Raw genomic sequence first — 15,397 nt, 5'->3', positions numbered from 1 at the left:
GCTTCCTGCTCACGTAAGAAAAGGCACAGCGCCTGCGCACTGAGGCCTGTTGTCCAGGGGGCCTGGGGGCCACTCAGAGCCCGCCCTTTGGGAGCCTGATACGAGGCCACCGGGACCCTCACCTCTTGTACAGGAGCTGCTGCCGGATGGGCCTGGGGAGGAAGCGGATCAGTGTGTGCTTCTTCAGAGGGTCGTTGAGGAAGTCCTCAAGGTTGTCCACCTGCGGAGGCCATCTGCAGGGTCAGCTTGGCCAGCAGACCAGGGGCCACAAGGCTGAGGAGACGCCCACCTACACTCCACCCCTCCCTGCCACTGCCGGGGGCTCACACCTCCCTTCCCCTGGGGGCAGCAAGTGCCCTGGGGCTGCTGGTGGGCGGAGCAAGGGGACTCCCAGGAGGTGGTGGGGACATCACTCCCTGGAAGGCAGCCGCCTCCTCTGTCATCCCCCTCTGTCACCCCCAAAGGAAAAATCTGGAGCCGCCCACGTATTTATGCTCTAAAAGATATCCATCAACATGTCATTTAGACGAATAAATGGCATTTAAATAAAAAATATCGGTCCAACACAGTACATGCTTAAGGAGAAATACTATGAATCCATCAAGTTAACAAACTTAATGATGTGGGCTGGGGATGTGGCTCAACTGGTCGAGCACGTGCCTTGCCTGCACAAGGCCCTGGGTTCGATCCCCAGCACCACCAAAAAAATAAATAAATAAAAATGATGTGGAAAATACAATAAATTGTCCAGTGGAAAGAACAGGTAATAGAAGAAGAAACAGAATCTCAGTTTTTTTTTTTTTTTAAAGGTTGATTGAAACACATACCGCCCGCTCCCGACCATAATAAAACAAATGAGGAGCTGGGCAAGTGATCCCAGTTACTTGGGGAGGCTGAGGAAGGAGGATTCCAAGTTTGAGGCCAGCCTCAGCAACAGAGTGAGACCTTGTCTCCATATAAAAAAATAAAAATAACAAGGATGAGAAAGACAATCTACCAGAAACTAGTGGTTATCTCTCTGGATGACAAGGCTGAAGGTCATTTCTCTTTTCCCTTTCCTTATGACCTATGTCACTGCTGAACCAGTTATCTGTCTCCCTCCCTGCAGAAGGAGGAGTCTCCAAGGTCCTCCCCTTTACCATCCTTCCTCCCATCCACCCGTCACCCTACCACCCACTCCCGGGGGCATCTCCAAGCACTCTCCCCGTGACGGGGTGACTGGTGGCCTCCAGCCCTGGGACCTGCGACGGCCAGCCCCAGTACCTTGTAGCTGACTTGCACGATCTGGACGAAGATGGACAGGGGCAGGCAGAGCAGGATGTCACTGACAAGCGCCCAGCCAAAGCCAAAGTCCCTGTGGACTGGGATGGGAGGGATGTGGCGCATCCAGGAGCACTCGTCCACGTACACTAGGAAGAGGATGGCGTCACCCGGACGGCTGGGCGCCTCCTGGCAGGTCCCGGACCCATGGGCAGGAGGGAGGGAGGAGCTTGGGCTGGGGTGGGCCTGGGTACCTGGGAGCCGCCCCGGCCCGTCCAGAGGAGGCCCATCCAGGGGAGGCCCGTCCAGGGGAGGACTGTCCAGAGGAGGCCCGTCCAGGGGAGGCCCGTCCAGGGGAGGCCCGGCGCCTCACCTGTCTGTGTGGGAAGCTCCATTTCGGCCTCCCAGGGGGCGCTCTCGTTGCTGTCCTTGGCTGGGCCCTCAGAGGCCTCCAGGTCGCTTCCAGAGGAGGGCCGCGGGCCTGCCCTGCCTGGCTCCTGCTTTCTCCTCTCACCGCCGACGCCGGGCTGCTCGGCCGCTTGGCTGGCAGGGTGGCCGTAGATCAGGTACCACAGGAACATGTGGACCATCCGCAGGCGGGGCATTTTGGGCAGGAACCCCAGGGAACGCCCAAGGCCCGGAACTGAAGCAAGAAAGGGGGCAGAGCGCTCAGGAAACCCCCCAGCTCGGCTCAGCCCCCAGACCCCCCCAGGGCGCCGTGCCTGGGCCCAGGGAGACGGCCAGCGCCTGCCCGCCCTTGGTGTCCACCTCCTGGGGGAATGTGACTCAAGATGACACTTGCAGTAGCTCATCAGACGCGCAGATGTGCAGGGGGAGGGATGGGCGGGGGCCGCGGGGCAGTGCGGTAGCGGGTGAGTGTCCAGGACAGACTCAAGGGGCCGAGATGGGGGGTGGGGAGCAGAGGGCAGGCTGTGGGGAGCAAGGGGGCAAGGACAGATGGGTGGCAGCTGCCTCCACGGAAGGCCACTGGACAAGGTCTCTGGCTTCACGGGAACGTGCCAAATATTCCAAAATTTCGTTTTTTTCCTTAAACATTTCGGTTGTAGACGGACACGACACCTTATGGCTTATTAATTCACTTGTTCATTTATTTCCACGTGGTGCTGAGGGTGAGGCCAGGGGCTCACACATGCGGGGCGCATGCTCTTCCACTGAGACACAGCACCAGCCCGAAATTTCCGTTCTTTTAAAGTGACTTATTTCTGTGTTGATACAAATAAGCCGTTCCCTGACTTTCCCTGGTGACGAGGACAGGGTGGGACAAGGTGGACACAGCAGCAGGGTCCACTCTAGGGCCCAGTCTGGCCCACTCCTGGGCACAGCTGCTCAGCCGCGCAGGGCTCCTGCCCTCGGTGCCCTCTGCTCTCTGCTAGGAGGCCAGGGGTGAAGGCCACGCACCTCAGAGGGGCGTCCCACACTGCCCGGGGGAGGCTGCTGCCCTGAGAGCCATGTGCGTGTCTGAGGGGCGCCGAGCCCGGGAGCCCACCTGAGCTGGGGGCAGGTGAGGGCAGGACGGGGAACTCCCTGCGCTCACGGAATGTTCCGCAGAGGGCAGCCAGCAGAGGGCGGGAATCTGTGTGAACAGCTCCTCGCGTGGGGATCTACCCTGATTCCAGGAGTCTGCCCAGGGCCTGGGAGGCGTGCTGGGCGCGGACCACGTCCATCGTGCAGACAGGAAAAAGGAGGCTGGGGAAGTCACGTGGCAGCCCAGCAGGGCCCAGCCAGCGATTCCAACCCCATTCAACTGCCTGCAGCCCAGAGCCCCAGCGCAGGGCCCCAGGTGCGCCAGCATCACGCAAGTGGCCAGGAGATGCGGTCGCAGGCGGCTGGGGGCTGCTCTTTACCTACGACGGGGTGGTAGTTTTTAAGCGGGGTTATGCCCATCTTCTCCTCGGTCTTCTTCACCCGCGTGCTCTCTGGCTTCGCGGCCGTGGGCAGGTCGGACTCTCCGGATGTGCGTGGGCCCTCCTTTCCTGGGCTCTCTTCCTCGGCCTCCTCTGGAGGGGCTGGAGGCTGGGGGACTCTAACCCTGCAGCCAAACACCAGGGACAAGAACTCGTTAGAGAAGCTGGCCGGGAGCCTCGGTGTCGGTCTGCGTGACCTAGACGAAGGCACCGGGCTGGGGCGGGTCCAACCCGCTGTCTGCCGAGGCCAGGCAGAGGACACAACTGAACAGTGTGCCCGTCACAGGACACGGGGGCTGGGGGCACGGAGGGGCCGGGAGGGGCTGCCCACCAACTGGGCTGCGCTGCCTTCTGAGGAAGGAGCCCAATACACGAGGCCTGAGGGCGGCTCCAGAGTGGCCAGCAGCCGGGAGTTCCGTGAGACTAGTCTTCCACCCCTGGCCTCGTGGCAGGCCACCCACCAGCACCCTGGGCGAGCCGGCCCGCCTGCAGCCCTCGGGCTTACGCCTGGCAGAGGACTTTCTCTTCCTGCACATTTTCTCCCGTCTGAAGTGGACCACGAACTAAATTAGAGCCCCAGAAGGCGAGGGCAGCCACTGGGTAGCCAAGGGCAGCACTGGGTAAGGCAAGGGCAGCCACTGGGTAGCCAAGGGCAGTCTCCGGGCAGAGTTATGAGGCTGAGTTCGGGACTGAGGCCCGGGGCAGGGAGGGCTCGGAACCCTCGCCGGCAGATCCGCTGGAGGCAGAACACTGGGATTTTTTTCTTAAAATAGCAAAGAATCAATCCTCACTTAGATTTGGGGTCGTGAACCCCCCACCCTGACCCAATGAGCGCACTGATTTCACGCAAGGTGACCTACAGGGCTTTCTGAGGACACGCGGGACACACAGGCCCCGGTGCCTTGCTTAAGGTTCTTTTGGGTCCCGCCACTTGCCTGTTGGCGGTGCTGGAGTTGGAGATCCGGAAGCGCACCTGCTCGATGGCACTCCTCACGAGGGGGTCGTTCTGGTCCATGGACGGGTGCACCACCAGGTCCACCTGCAGAGAGAGTCAGTGTCCCAGTGGGCAGGGAGGGCCGAGGTCCTGACATTTCAGAACACGCGGGAGAGGGAAGGAAGGGTGTAGCTGAGCCGCTGGCCATCACATCACGGCTGCCCAAGCCTCCAGCAGCCATGCCTGGCGCAGCCGTCCACCCACAGTTCCCTGGCAGGGCCGTCACATCCCACTGGTCCCCGCTGCACCTGGGGGAACACTCCCCACACCCCCGGTGAATCCTGAGCGCTTCCATCTGGATCAGCCAGCGGCTGTCCTCCGTCTGGGGCTCCTGCCAGGCGCGTGGCTAAAGGAACTGGCAGAGGATTTAGGCAGCGTTCATTTCACCTTCTCCCAGGAACCGAGCACAACCATGAGGGTGGGTCGGGTTCCAGCAGAGCCGGAGTGAACAAGGGGACCTGACGCAGGGCCATCCCTGCAGCGCCCAGCAGAGGGGAGAGGGGCAGAACAGGCTGAGCGTGGCCGCTGAGCCGTGGGTGAGGAGGCTGGTGCCTGAGCACCCGAGAGCCAGGCCTCTAAATGAGGAGGGTTTTCAGAATAAACGGTGCCAGCAGCTCTGCACCTAAATGGGCTCAGAGAGGTGTGGGACAGGGCAGACAGCAACGCCTGACAGGCCACCTCTGCTCAGGTGCCCCTGCTCCTCATGTGGAGACCCCACCCCTCCTCTGAACCATCCCCTCTTTGTAGGTTCGTGAGGCTCAAAGGAGACACAGCCAGGTGACAGCTGGAAAGTTTAAAACGCAGCACTCACAGTTCAGAGGTCCACACCCAGAACCCCCAGGCCTGACAGCGGGGACAGGACACAGGAGCAGAGGCTGGGCAGGAGCAGGCACTCCAGCCAGTGTGGCCCCAGCGGACCTGAGGGCCAGCGCGAGCCCCCACCACCAAACCCGAGCCCTGAACTCCAGGCCAGAGGGGTGCTGACGAGCTGCAGGCCCCCGCAGTGGAAGGGCAGGCTGCAGCAGCGCCCCGCGGCCCCCGACCGCACGCTGCCATCTCCAGTTACGTGCCAGTGCTGACGGCTGCCCTGGGCCTTCCTGCCACTCCCCACCTGCGCCCCTAGCACAGAGCAGCCAGAGAGAGCTGACACTAAAGCCGGGTGGCCTCCGCCCAGCGCCCTCAGTCACCCGAGGCTGCGACCTGGAAGATCCGCCCTCGAAGGTCAACGGACATCAGGTGCGGCCGATGGGCCGTGTGTCCTTCAGAGAAGGGACTTCAGCACATCCTGCCGCCTCGTAAGGAGGAGCGTGCAGGCTGCGGGGAGGGAGGGGTCAAAGGGACACGTCATTTTATTTTAAAAGACTTTGGCAACGGCAGACGCTGTTTCCTGGGTCACTTCGGTGCACTGCTTTGTCTTTTTCAAATTTCTTGAGAAACAAGATGGCGTGAGCCGGGCGCCGTGGCTCCCGCCTACAGCCCCAGCTGCTGGGAGCCGAGGCAGGAGGGTCCCAGGGTTGAGGGCAGCCTAGGCCACTCAGCCAGACCCTGTCTCCAAATGAAAATGGAAAGGGCCGGGTGCAGCCCTGTGCTGGGACAGTGAGAGCAGGAGCGGCCTTGGCGGCTGACGAGAAAGCAGAGGCCCAGGCAGAGCTTTCTCAAGGCAGAGGAGGGGACCACAGTGTGGAAGGGAGGTCAGAAATTAGTGGTGACCGTCCCCCAGTGCCCAGCTGCGCCACCACAAATTACTCTGACCCTGAAAAATTTATGCCATAGAATATGTGCAAAGTCTGGAGCGACCGTTGCCATGGGAACGGCCCCAAACTTGACATTTTACAGAAATCAACAAAGTGAGGTGATGGGTCAGTGGGCTGGAGACTGGCGTGCTCGCTCGCGGGGCCGCCACCTCCCTCCTGCCCTTCCACCTTCCAACGTCCCTGAGCTCCTCCTGACGCTGCCTGCCCTCTCCTCCCTCCCCAAGGCCGGCTGCAGGGGACTCCTGCCCGGGTGACTCGCCACTCTCACATCAACCACACTGTCACTCTTTCCTGTATCCGTCTTTCAAAGTTGGGAACCCCTGATCCCCAAGTCGGGGGCTTGCTGCACACTGGGACACGCGGAGTCACCCACAACAGAGGGACCACTGAGAGGCACCGAGGGTGAGGGCGAGGGCGGGGACGCCCTCAGCGGGCTGGCGCGGGCCTGGGGAGCCGGTACCTTCTTCTTGATGCCGTCCTGGATGACCGTGGTGCGGTACAGCCTCAGGAGGCCCTCCTCCGACAGGTTCCGCACCAAGCGCACGATGGACTTCTTGCAGCACTTGGTGGCCACGCCCTCCTGCTTCTCCTGGTCCATGATCATCTTCTGTATCCTGCGACGTCACAAAATAAGCAGTTCAGGCTGCCCCTCAGAACACGCAGGCCACTCTCCACCAAAGGACCCGACGGCACCCAGCGAAACCAGGCGTGACGGGGTTCCTCCCCAGGAAGGTGGGCCTCCAGGAGCCCTGAAGACCCTCCCTACAGCACGTGAGGACAGGCCAGACGGCCCCCTGCAGGGCCCCCAGCCAAGCCTTGCTGGCAACCCAAGGCATCGGGGCCTGGGACAGCTGGGAGGGGAGCGGGGGCGGGAGGCCATCGTCCTCACCAAGTCCAAGGGCTCACTGATGGTCTAGCTAAGGGACCTTCCCGTCACCACCTCCCGCAGACCTGAGCTGCTCCTCATTCCTCCTCGACACGTCTCACTCTCTAGGTCTCACTGAGTCTCACAGTGACACTCTAGATCTCTGGTCACAGAATGCCAGGTCTAAAAGGCTCGCTAGGAACATCTCGCCAAGCCCCTCGCTGCACAGAAGAGGGGACCAAGGTGACACCGTATCTGCAGAAGGCCCCTGTCCCGAGTCCAGCCCCAGTCAGGGACTGAGCATGAAGAAGCCACGTCCTTGACTGAGAGCAAGGCCCCTCCTCTGCAGTGGCCTCATGCTGCCTGCTGGCCCAGGAGGCGCTGGCGAGGGGGCTGCTGGGGCCGCTTCTTCTTCCTTACAAGTCCCCCCCAGCCCACGGCGGCCTTGGGGGGCAGAGCACGCCCGCTCCCCCACCCCGTCAGGCCCAGCTCCAGAACGGCAGGAGCACATGGACCCTCCCGACCACAAAGGGACGCGGAGAGCAGAGGCCGATGGCGGCCGGGGCGGGTGCCCGGGGCTTACGTGAACAGGCTCTCGATGAGGCGGAGGTTGGTGACGGCCTCTATGATCAGGTTCCTGCGCTTCAGGAGCCGGTACGTCTTGTGCGGCTTGTCCTGGCCTGTGCCGTGCTTGCCGGCCCTCTGGGAACCGCCGCCCTCCTGGGGGACGAGACAGGTGGGCTCAGCCAGGGCCGGACGCTGCCGAGGGGTGGCGCCCTCCCAGCCCTCAGGAAGGGAAGTCAAGAGGTGGGTTCCTTCAGGGCTCTGAAGTGGCACAGCCACCTGCCAGCAGGGGCTCCTGGGCCCGGTGGATCTGCTGGCCCCAGAACAGGACTCAGTGTTACCGCAGCAACCCTGGGGCCCACCTGGGGCGGGCTGTCCACCAGGGAGGCAAGGGACGGCTTCTCACTGAGGCCCATGGGGTTTGTGTCCTCAAAATGCTCCACGGCCTTCTCAGTGCCACCCACCTCACAGCGGAGGAGCCCAGGACTGTCTGGGCCACTGAGATGGAGTTGGGACGGGGCCTCTGCGTGTCCCTCGGGAAGCACCGGACTAGAAGCAGCGGCAGGCTCTGGAGCCCAGCCCGGGTGTCCCTGGGGTGAACGGGAGCCTACGCCACGTGCCCTGGGTCAGACCTTGGGGAAGCTCAGAAGCGAGCCCTGGGTGGACCCTAAACCCAGCACACGCCCCGTGGGTCACTGGGCACAAGTCACTGTGTGGCGGACATGGCAGCTGGGCACGGCTTGCTGGCCGGCTCCTCACTCCTGGCTGGGGTAGCGGCTCCGGCACGGCCGCGAGGTGCACTCGGCCCACGTGGGCACTTCCACCAGGGGGATGGGCTGCTGGGCCCAAGAGGGCACCCAAGGGTCAGAGCGAGCACTCTGCAGGCGGCTGGCCACGGCTGCTGGGGAGCGGAGACACACCCTGCCAAGAGCCACCAAGGAGCAGAGGACACCACTATCCCCAGAAAGACCCAAAAAGGGGGAGGCAGTGCCACCGTCATTCAGGAGTGACTTTCTACCCAAGAGGAGCCGAGTGGGCAGAGACCACGGAGCCCAGGCTGTAGGCAGCGCGTGCTGGGGCCACACAGACCCATGGCAAGGGGCAGGGAGAAGAGGGCAGGGGACACAGTGGAAGCCCCGCTGGGGACAGAGCTGGCAGGCCCAGCTTCCTCAGCTGGTGACAAGGCCAGTAGCGATGGACAGGGAGCCTGGGCACCTAGCAGGGAGGAAGGGCTCAGTGGGTCTGTGAGCACCCCCACCATGCCCCATATGTCCACCACAGGGACAGGAGCAGAGCACAGAGGAGCAGCAGGGCAGGGTGAGTACGGTCCCCACTTGGTCCTCACTTGATTCAGGGGCAGCCACCAACCTGTAGGGGCCCCGCGTCCCCCGCAGCCCAAGAGCTGGGATTTACCTTGCAGGGTGTGACCCCAAACCAGTAGCAGCAGGAAGCCACCCACCTACCCACCCTCAGCCCACCCCCAGGGGGCCTCGTCTGCTCTGCTTCCAAAGGCCTGGCAGAATTGGAGCCACCTTTGGAATCACGTGATGAGACGGCATCCTGTGCCTGTCACCTTCTAACCCCTGTCCTCACACGGATGACAAAGCACTGGCCTGCCCCACTGTGCCTCTGACGCCTTGGAACACGCAGCGTGTGGACAGGACGCCGGACACGCTTTCTGATCTGTATGAGGGTCAGTCTTCCCTCACGGCGAGTGCTCCTGGCCTGGCACCTGCAGCAGGCTCCTCGACCGTGGCCGAGTCTGTGCTGGACGAGGCGCTGCTGACCGGCAGGGTGGGGCGCAGCGCTGGAGCACTGGCCCGCACAAACCAGGCCCCGGGCCGGACATCCAGGGCCACAAAAAGAAAGGAAGAAAACATGCAGCCGTAGCCAGGCGCAGGGTGCCCTAGCCCTGACCCCACATGCGGGCAGGGCTGCCTGGAGGCCAAGGCAGGAGGACCACTCGAGCCTGGTTCGAGGCCCACTGGGCAACATGCCAGGACCTGTCCAATCAACAACAGCCATAACCAGTACCCCGGCCTGGCCACCGCACTGCTGGGAGAGTCCCCTCCCTAAGTGGTGACAATCAAAATGTCTCTTTGGCCAACGCCCTCTGGGGCAACACCAGCTCACAGCCATCTAAACTGGCAACACAGAATTCCCTGCAAAATAAACTCGAGTGAAAAGAACAAGCTGTTGGAGAGGGAACCTGGGGACATCACGGTGCAGGTGACTTGTGTGCAGGGTAGGGCACGTGAAGGAGCGTGGGAAGAAGGACGTGGCTCCCGTGAGCACAGAGCTGGCCCTTGGTGCCTGGCCCTGCCCCTGGCTCGGCTGCTGCCCTTGAGTTTCAGGCCCAGACAGGAGCAGGCTGGCCCAGCGGCCGGCTCCCTCGGAGACGATGCCCTCCCCTGGCCAACACTGACCTTGGGGTTGTCCAGCCGGACCTCCTCGATCACCGCGATGTCGCCGCTGTTGCTCTCCACGCAGTGGGAGCCGAAGGACACGTTGAGGTCTGAGTTGCTGCTGGAGTCCAGCAGGCCGTCCCTGCCCGCGGGGCCCCTGCAGGCCCTGTCCTCGGCAGCTCCTGCGGAGGAAGACGGCTGCTTCTTCAACGGGTGTAGGTTTAGGACTTTCCACCCACCTGTGACGAGGGCAGGAGGGGAACCATCAAGAGGGAAGGGACAAGGGCTTCTGTGCTTGGCAGCCACAGGAGCCAACAGGCCACCCCTGCTGACTGTCACTTCAAAGACAGGCGAGGACCCGCGGGCAGCCAGTGTCCCTCTCACAAGGCCAGATGTTAGACGTGCAAACCCGCCATCAGCCCCACCTCCAGGGCGCTTCTCAACTGTCATCTCTGCTGAACCAAAGCCCAGGGAGCTTCGGACAGAGTCGAGGGAAGGGAACAGAGGAACCTTCTGGAATTCTATTCCTTTAATAAAAAACCTAACAAAACATTTGCCAAGGACACTGCTGTGCAAGCAGGCGGGGGACAGACCGCACGACTGTCCTCGCCAAGCCTCCCAGGAGATGTGAGTGACACCTGTGCGCCCCGACTCAGGGCAGCACGAGGGGCCCTGAGGTGCCCACTGAGCTGAACCCCTGCAGCTGCCCGCAGGCCCAGGCGCTCGGCCCCACACGCCCCCACCCGTGCCAGCCACCTACCTTTGGTTGGCGTGGAGTGATGAGGCTGGATGCCTGGTCCCAGGTCCACAGAGGACCTCAGGTGGCCCTGGGAGGCCCTGCCCCTGCGCTTGCTGCTGCGGCTGCTCTCCTCCTCGCTGTCCGACTCGGAGAGGAAGGCGTCCTCGCCCTCGGGCAGGAGTGTCTCCTCGGGCACCGAGGCCAGGCTCACGGTGGTCAGCAGCTCGCTGCGGGCCTTCTCCCGGGCATACTGCCGGCTCAGGTCGCTCTCCTCCGCAAACACGCACGAGATGTACTTGGTCGTCCGCTGCCGGCCCTCGTCTTCCATGAATCCCTACAGGGGACAGGAGTGTGTTTATCCTGCTGAAAAGAGCCTGCTGCACTCACCACAGGCTGGTAGCCTGGTCTTGCTGTCCCCAGCGCTCTCCTGTCTCGTGGCCCAGGGCCCCTTCCTGCCCTGTCTCCTGGCCCTTGCTTCCACGAGCCGCTGGAGACGGCTCTGGATGCAATCCTGCCCCCGTGTGCACTGAGACTGCGAGCTCCTGGGGCGCGGGGTCCTAATGTGACCTTCCCAACAGCCTCTGGGCCGGGCACAGGCCTGGCTCACAAAATAATGGTCAGCAGGCAGGGAGTGTTTGTCACACAGAATTCAGTGGCTGCCGGGCACTAGAGCGTCCAGGCCTGCAGGGCTCCTGCCCCACTCAGCCACAGCACAGGACTGGTGGCCTGGTCATCACTGATCTGTGCTCACTTTATCTTTTGGAACAGGGGCGGGGCTCCATGGGGTAAGGAGTGGCGTCAGTGCACACGGCACGGGGTGGGGGGCACCAAGTGCTCTGCCATCATGAGCTCACCCAGAATCCTGCCTTCAGGCAAAGTGTCCAAAATGTGGGCACGAAGAGGGTGACGTGGGAAAGTTTCAGTACCCAGGGTGGCACTACTGAGGGTAACAGAGCTTCTAGGAGGTGGGACCTAGTGGGAGGCCCTTAGGTCACCGTGCTCCCAAAGGGTTCTGGAACCCCAGTCATCTTCTCTGTCCTTCTGGCTCATGATGGAGCAGTCGCTTCACCACGTGTCCCCGCAACCATGTGCTGCGCAGAGCCAGCGACTGGACACTGCAGAACCCTGAGCCAGGGTGACCTTTCATGAGTCACGTCCCACATAGTGACAGAGAGCTGACTGACAGGGGCACCAGGCTGGGAGGGCAGGACTGGATCACAGAAGGGGACATGCAGTTAGCTTGCCCGATGCCCTCCTGTCACGTAAACACGGAGGGGGCAGGTGGACAGACACTCACGGTCCAGCTGCCCGTCCCCTCCTGGGAGCCAGCTCCAGGCGTAGGTGCCCTGCCTTGTGACTTCTCAAAGCTGACAACTGCTCCAGGTCTGACAAGTGGGGACAAGGCCGCAGCAGTGACGGGGGCCCCAGGGAGCCTTTGCTCCTAGGCACAGATGGCAGGTCATCTGCTCCCCTGACATGTGGCTTCGCAAGGTGCGATGGGCCCAGCTGGACGTGTTACCTTGACGACCTTGAACCTCTGGAGCAGCCGGCAGAGCATCCTGGCTTCCAGCTTTCCCACGTTCATGGCCACTCGGATCTCGGCCTGGGAAATGCCTTTGGTGCCTCTGCGCTCAACTGTGAGGAACAGCAGCGTGAGCCCCAGCCGCCCGGGCAGCTGGGCCAAGTCACCCCCCTCCCAGGTACAGGGGCGGCGGAGCAGCAAAGCCAACAGAGAGGTAGGAGGGCCCTCCTCTCCTGCTCCCCCGGCCCCACCAACACCTGAGAACAAGACAGCTCTAGCGGATCCACCACGCCAGCACCCACGTGTACGGCCACCGGGGTTCGTCTACCGGGGCCAGGAGGCCATTTCACTCAGCAGCAGGAAACCAGCCCTTTCACATGGACTTTTTCACCGGAAGGAGACCGACCCTCCTAAGCAAACTGTCACATTCACGTATGATCACATCAAAATGAACCCCACCACCACGTGTGACCATAATGCACTGATGAAGGCTTTGCAAAAGCAAAAATTTTTAACTGAGAACTTTTTTAACGTGCATTTCCCAGGTTTCTTTCCTGGGACACCGACAGCCACACTGTTCTGCAGCAGCCTTCAGCGTGGACCACGGGAGGAGATGACTGCCTGGTGCCTGGGGAAGGACTGGCTGCTGACCACGCACAGCTCCGCGCTATGTAGGTCCTCAACTCTTGTCCTGCCGCCAACGTGGCTCCCGGGTATGTTATCTCATCTTCCCGCGACGCCCTCCTACACTCCCTCTTCTAATCTGAGGCTGAGGACCCCAGGAAGGAGGCCAGCGGGCAGCGGAGATGGGCAGACTTGGCGGCCAAGCTCCTGACTGCTGGGAACCCCCTCCTCTCCATTTCCCGCCAGGAAGCCAGTCAGGGCGGGGAGGCCCTGCCCCACGGCGCGGGCAGGAATAAGAGGGAGCCAGCTGGCCCAGGAAGCCGGGACACTTCCCATCAGCAACAGGCTACAACTGGGAACGAAGAGCTAAGGGACACTGTCCCCAAATGGGTTCTGAGGAACTCATCCTGCCAACTGCCTGGCCGTCCCCCAAGGAGGCCAGCAATGTGCTGTGTGGCTTCCAATCCGTGGCTGAGCCCGGGCCCTGCGTCCTCTGCCCCTAGTGGCACTGGGTCCCTGATGTCCTACACAGACTCTGGGGCCAGAGAAAAGGTGAGGAATGGGAAAGTTTTTGACCCTTTATCATTAGGACTCCCAGCCGGTGGCGACCGCAGGCCAGGACGTAGGGCCACGGGTGCCGTGCTGTGGGTTCGTTCATCTCCCCCGCCTCCATCTCTGCGGAGCCGGAATCCTCCCTGCGGCAGTGTGGGGAGTGGGGACCAGGGGGAGGTGACGGGGGGGGGGGGCAGGGCCCTTGTGGATGGCCGAATGCAGTGTGTTTCCACTGATCAGTCACCACGAGAGCAGGTGGCCTAGCAGCAAGGCCACGCTGTGTCTGTCTCTTCCCCACAAATCTGCGTCCCTCTAGCTTTCTGTCCAGGCATGGAGTGGCCACAGCCAGAAACTGAGCCATGCCAGGACCCTGTCTGAACTTCCTGGCCTCCGTAAGTCTAAGGCAGAATCAAACCTTTTCTTTATAAATCATCCAGTCTTGGGTGCTTTGCTGTTGGACCAGAAAACGGACTAAGATAAACAGCAATTTTTTTTTTACTGCTTTCTATGTAGCAGACCCTGCTCTAGACACTTCAGTCCTCATGACGTGGTGGCGCAGGTGCTACCCCGTGTGCGGGTCAGTTTTAGACACCGACCTGGCTGGATGCAGAGATGCCAGGCAAAGGATGATTTCTGGAAGTGTCTACAGGCCATTTCTGGAGGAGATGGGTCTGTGAGGGGGTCGGCTGCTTGGGGAAGACCTGCCCTAGTGTGCGCAGGCACCAACAAATCAGCGGGGGCCCAGGGAGCATGAGAAGGGGGAGGAGAGGTGAATTCACCGGCTCCCTCTTCTAATCTGGATGCCCTTCTGCTCTGGGGCGTCAGAGCTCCGGGGTCTCTGGCCTCTGGGCCACTGGCTTGTACCAGAGGCTGCAGCTTCTCAGCTGGGGCAGGCCTTCCCAGCCTCTGTCATCACACAGGCCGACCTCTAACCAATTCCGTCCATCTCTGTCCTGACATGTGGCCGGGTCCTGCCTAGCTAGGAACCCCAAGCCACCGGCTTTACAGATGAGGGGACGAGACTAACACTGCACAGCAATGTGGCACCAAGGCTCTGAACTCCACTCTGACCCAAGGGACCCGCGGAGCTTCCAGGCACCACAGCCTCCGGCTACGGCCTCCACTCAAGGGCTCCAGAGCAGTGTCAGAGCGTGCGCCAAGGGGACTCACTGAGCTCGTAGGTCTGCGTGAGCATGTCCCGTTCGTACACGATGTCCACTGGGGGCAGCCCCTTGGAGATGGCCTCCTCGTCGTCATCGTCATCATGGTCATCTTCAACCTTCCGCTTAAATTCCTTCAGCAGTTTAAGGCACCGAACCATGACGTTGGTCCCTGGGAACAGGAGCACAGATTTGCAGCGGTGAGGGACAGGACCTGAGGGGTCCCGACTCCCCCTGCAGACAGACGGTCACCCCATCAGCTGACAACTGCACGTCGGGGCACGAGGCCTGAAAACTGCCTCCACTTGTTCCTTAATGTAATCAGAGATGCCCAGGGAAGGGACAGTGCAGTGCCTGCTGTCCTGGGACACGGCAGCCTCTCCTGCTGGGCAGTGGCTTCAGGCTGGGGACCTGTGCCTGCCCTTGAGCCTTGACTCCCTGGCACCCAGCACGGGGCCCACCAGGTGACAAGAGGAAAGCCACGGGGGGACGGGGGTGGCAGCAGCACAGAGGGAGGCACCGCAGACTCCAGCGGGGTCAAGGTTCCTGGTCTCTTATGGTAAGATACGCCCCAGCGCTGGCCTCGGTCACGGGAACCTGCTCGGGTTCTGAGCACGGCCTACAGCCTGGGCAGTGAGGCTGGGCAGCGAGGCAGAGGATGCTGGGAGGCTGTGAGCCGTGGTCACTCCTTGCCCTGCAATCACGCAGGGCGGGGTCAGCAGCCACAGGGCTGACAGGGCCCGAGACGCAGCAGAGGTGCTGCGGCTGCCTGCTCCGTCACACCCTGTGAGCCGCGATGCTCTCCAAAGGGCCAGAGCAGCTCAGCTGGATGGCTGCTGGGCAGGTCTGGGGCCGTGGGGCAGGTCGCCCTGCCTGTCCCCCAGAGCACAGCCAATTTCTTTATGTCCCAGCCACACTTTCTTTGTATGTATGACAAGGCAGTCCCAGTTCATCTACCCAAACGTCCCTGCACTTTGTCAACACACCAGCCCCTTTCCCCGAACCATGTCAAGCACATCACGGCTTTGGAGAC

The 15,397-nt window shown here is 62.0% G+C and overlaps 1 protein-coding gene across 2 annotated transcripts in view; it reads right to left on the bottom strand.

Annotated features, from left to right (window-relative positions):
• Positions 1-15,397, bottom strand: part of Gtf3c1 (general transcription factor IIIC subunit 1) — a 65,381-nt gene that overhangs the window by 21,222 nt on the left and 28,762 nt on the right. Inside the window, exons 7-17 of one of the 2 annotated variants that reach the window (XM_013357940.4) lie at positions 14,375-14,536; positions 12,026-12,141; positions 10,528-10,840; positions 9,789-10,006; positions 7,382-7,518; positions 6,394-6,547; positions 4,121-4,224; positions 3,126-3,310; positions 1,634-1,903; positions 1,264-1,409; positions 123-220 (exon numbers count right to left, since the gene is read on the bottom strand). In XM_013357940.4, coding sequence (XP_013213394.4) covers positions 123-220; positions 1,264-1,409; positions 1,634-1,903; positions 3,126-3,310; positions 4,121-4,224; positions 6,394-6,547; positions 7,382-7,518; positions 9,789-10,006; positions 10,528-10,840; positions 12,026-12,141; positions 14,375-14,536 — 1,903 coding nt within the window. The remainder of the gene's footprint in view (positions 1-122; positions 221-1,263; positions 1,410-1,633; positions 1,904-3,125; positions 3,311-4,120; positions 4,225-6,393; positions 6,548-7,381; positions 7,519-9,788; positions 10,007-10,527; positions 10,841-12,025; positions 12,142-14,374; positions 14,537-15,397) is intronic. The other variant, XM_021725471.3, reaches the window with a different exon arrangement.

The sequence above is a fragment of the Ictidomys tridecemlineatus genome, chromosome 10 (assembly GCF_052094955.1).
Source record: "Ictidomys tridecemlineatus isolate mIctTri1 chromosome 10, mIctTri1.hap1, whole genome shotgun sequence".
Lineage (NCBI taxonomy): Eukaryota > Metazoa > Chordata > Mammalia > Rodentia > Sciuridae > Ictidomys > Ictidomys tridecemlineatus.
Note: the sequence above shows the minus strand (reverse complement) of the source record. Positions and strands in the feature narration are given on the sequence as shown.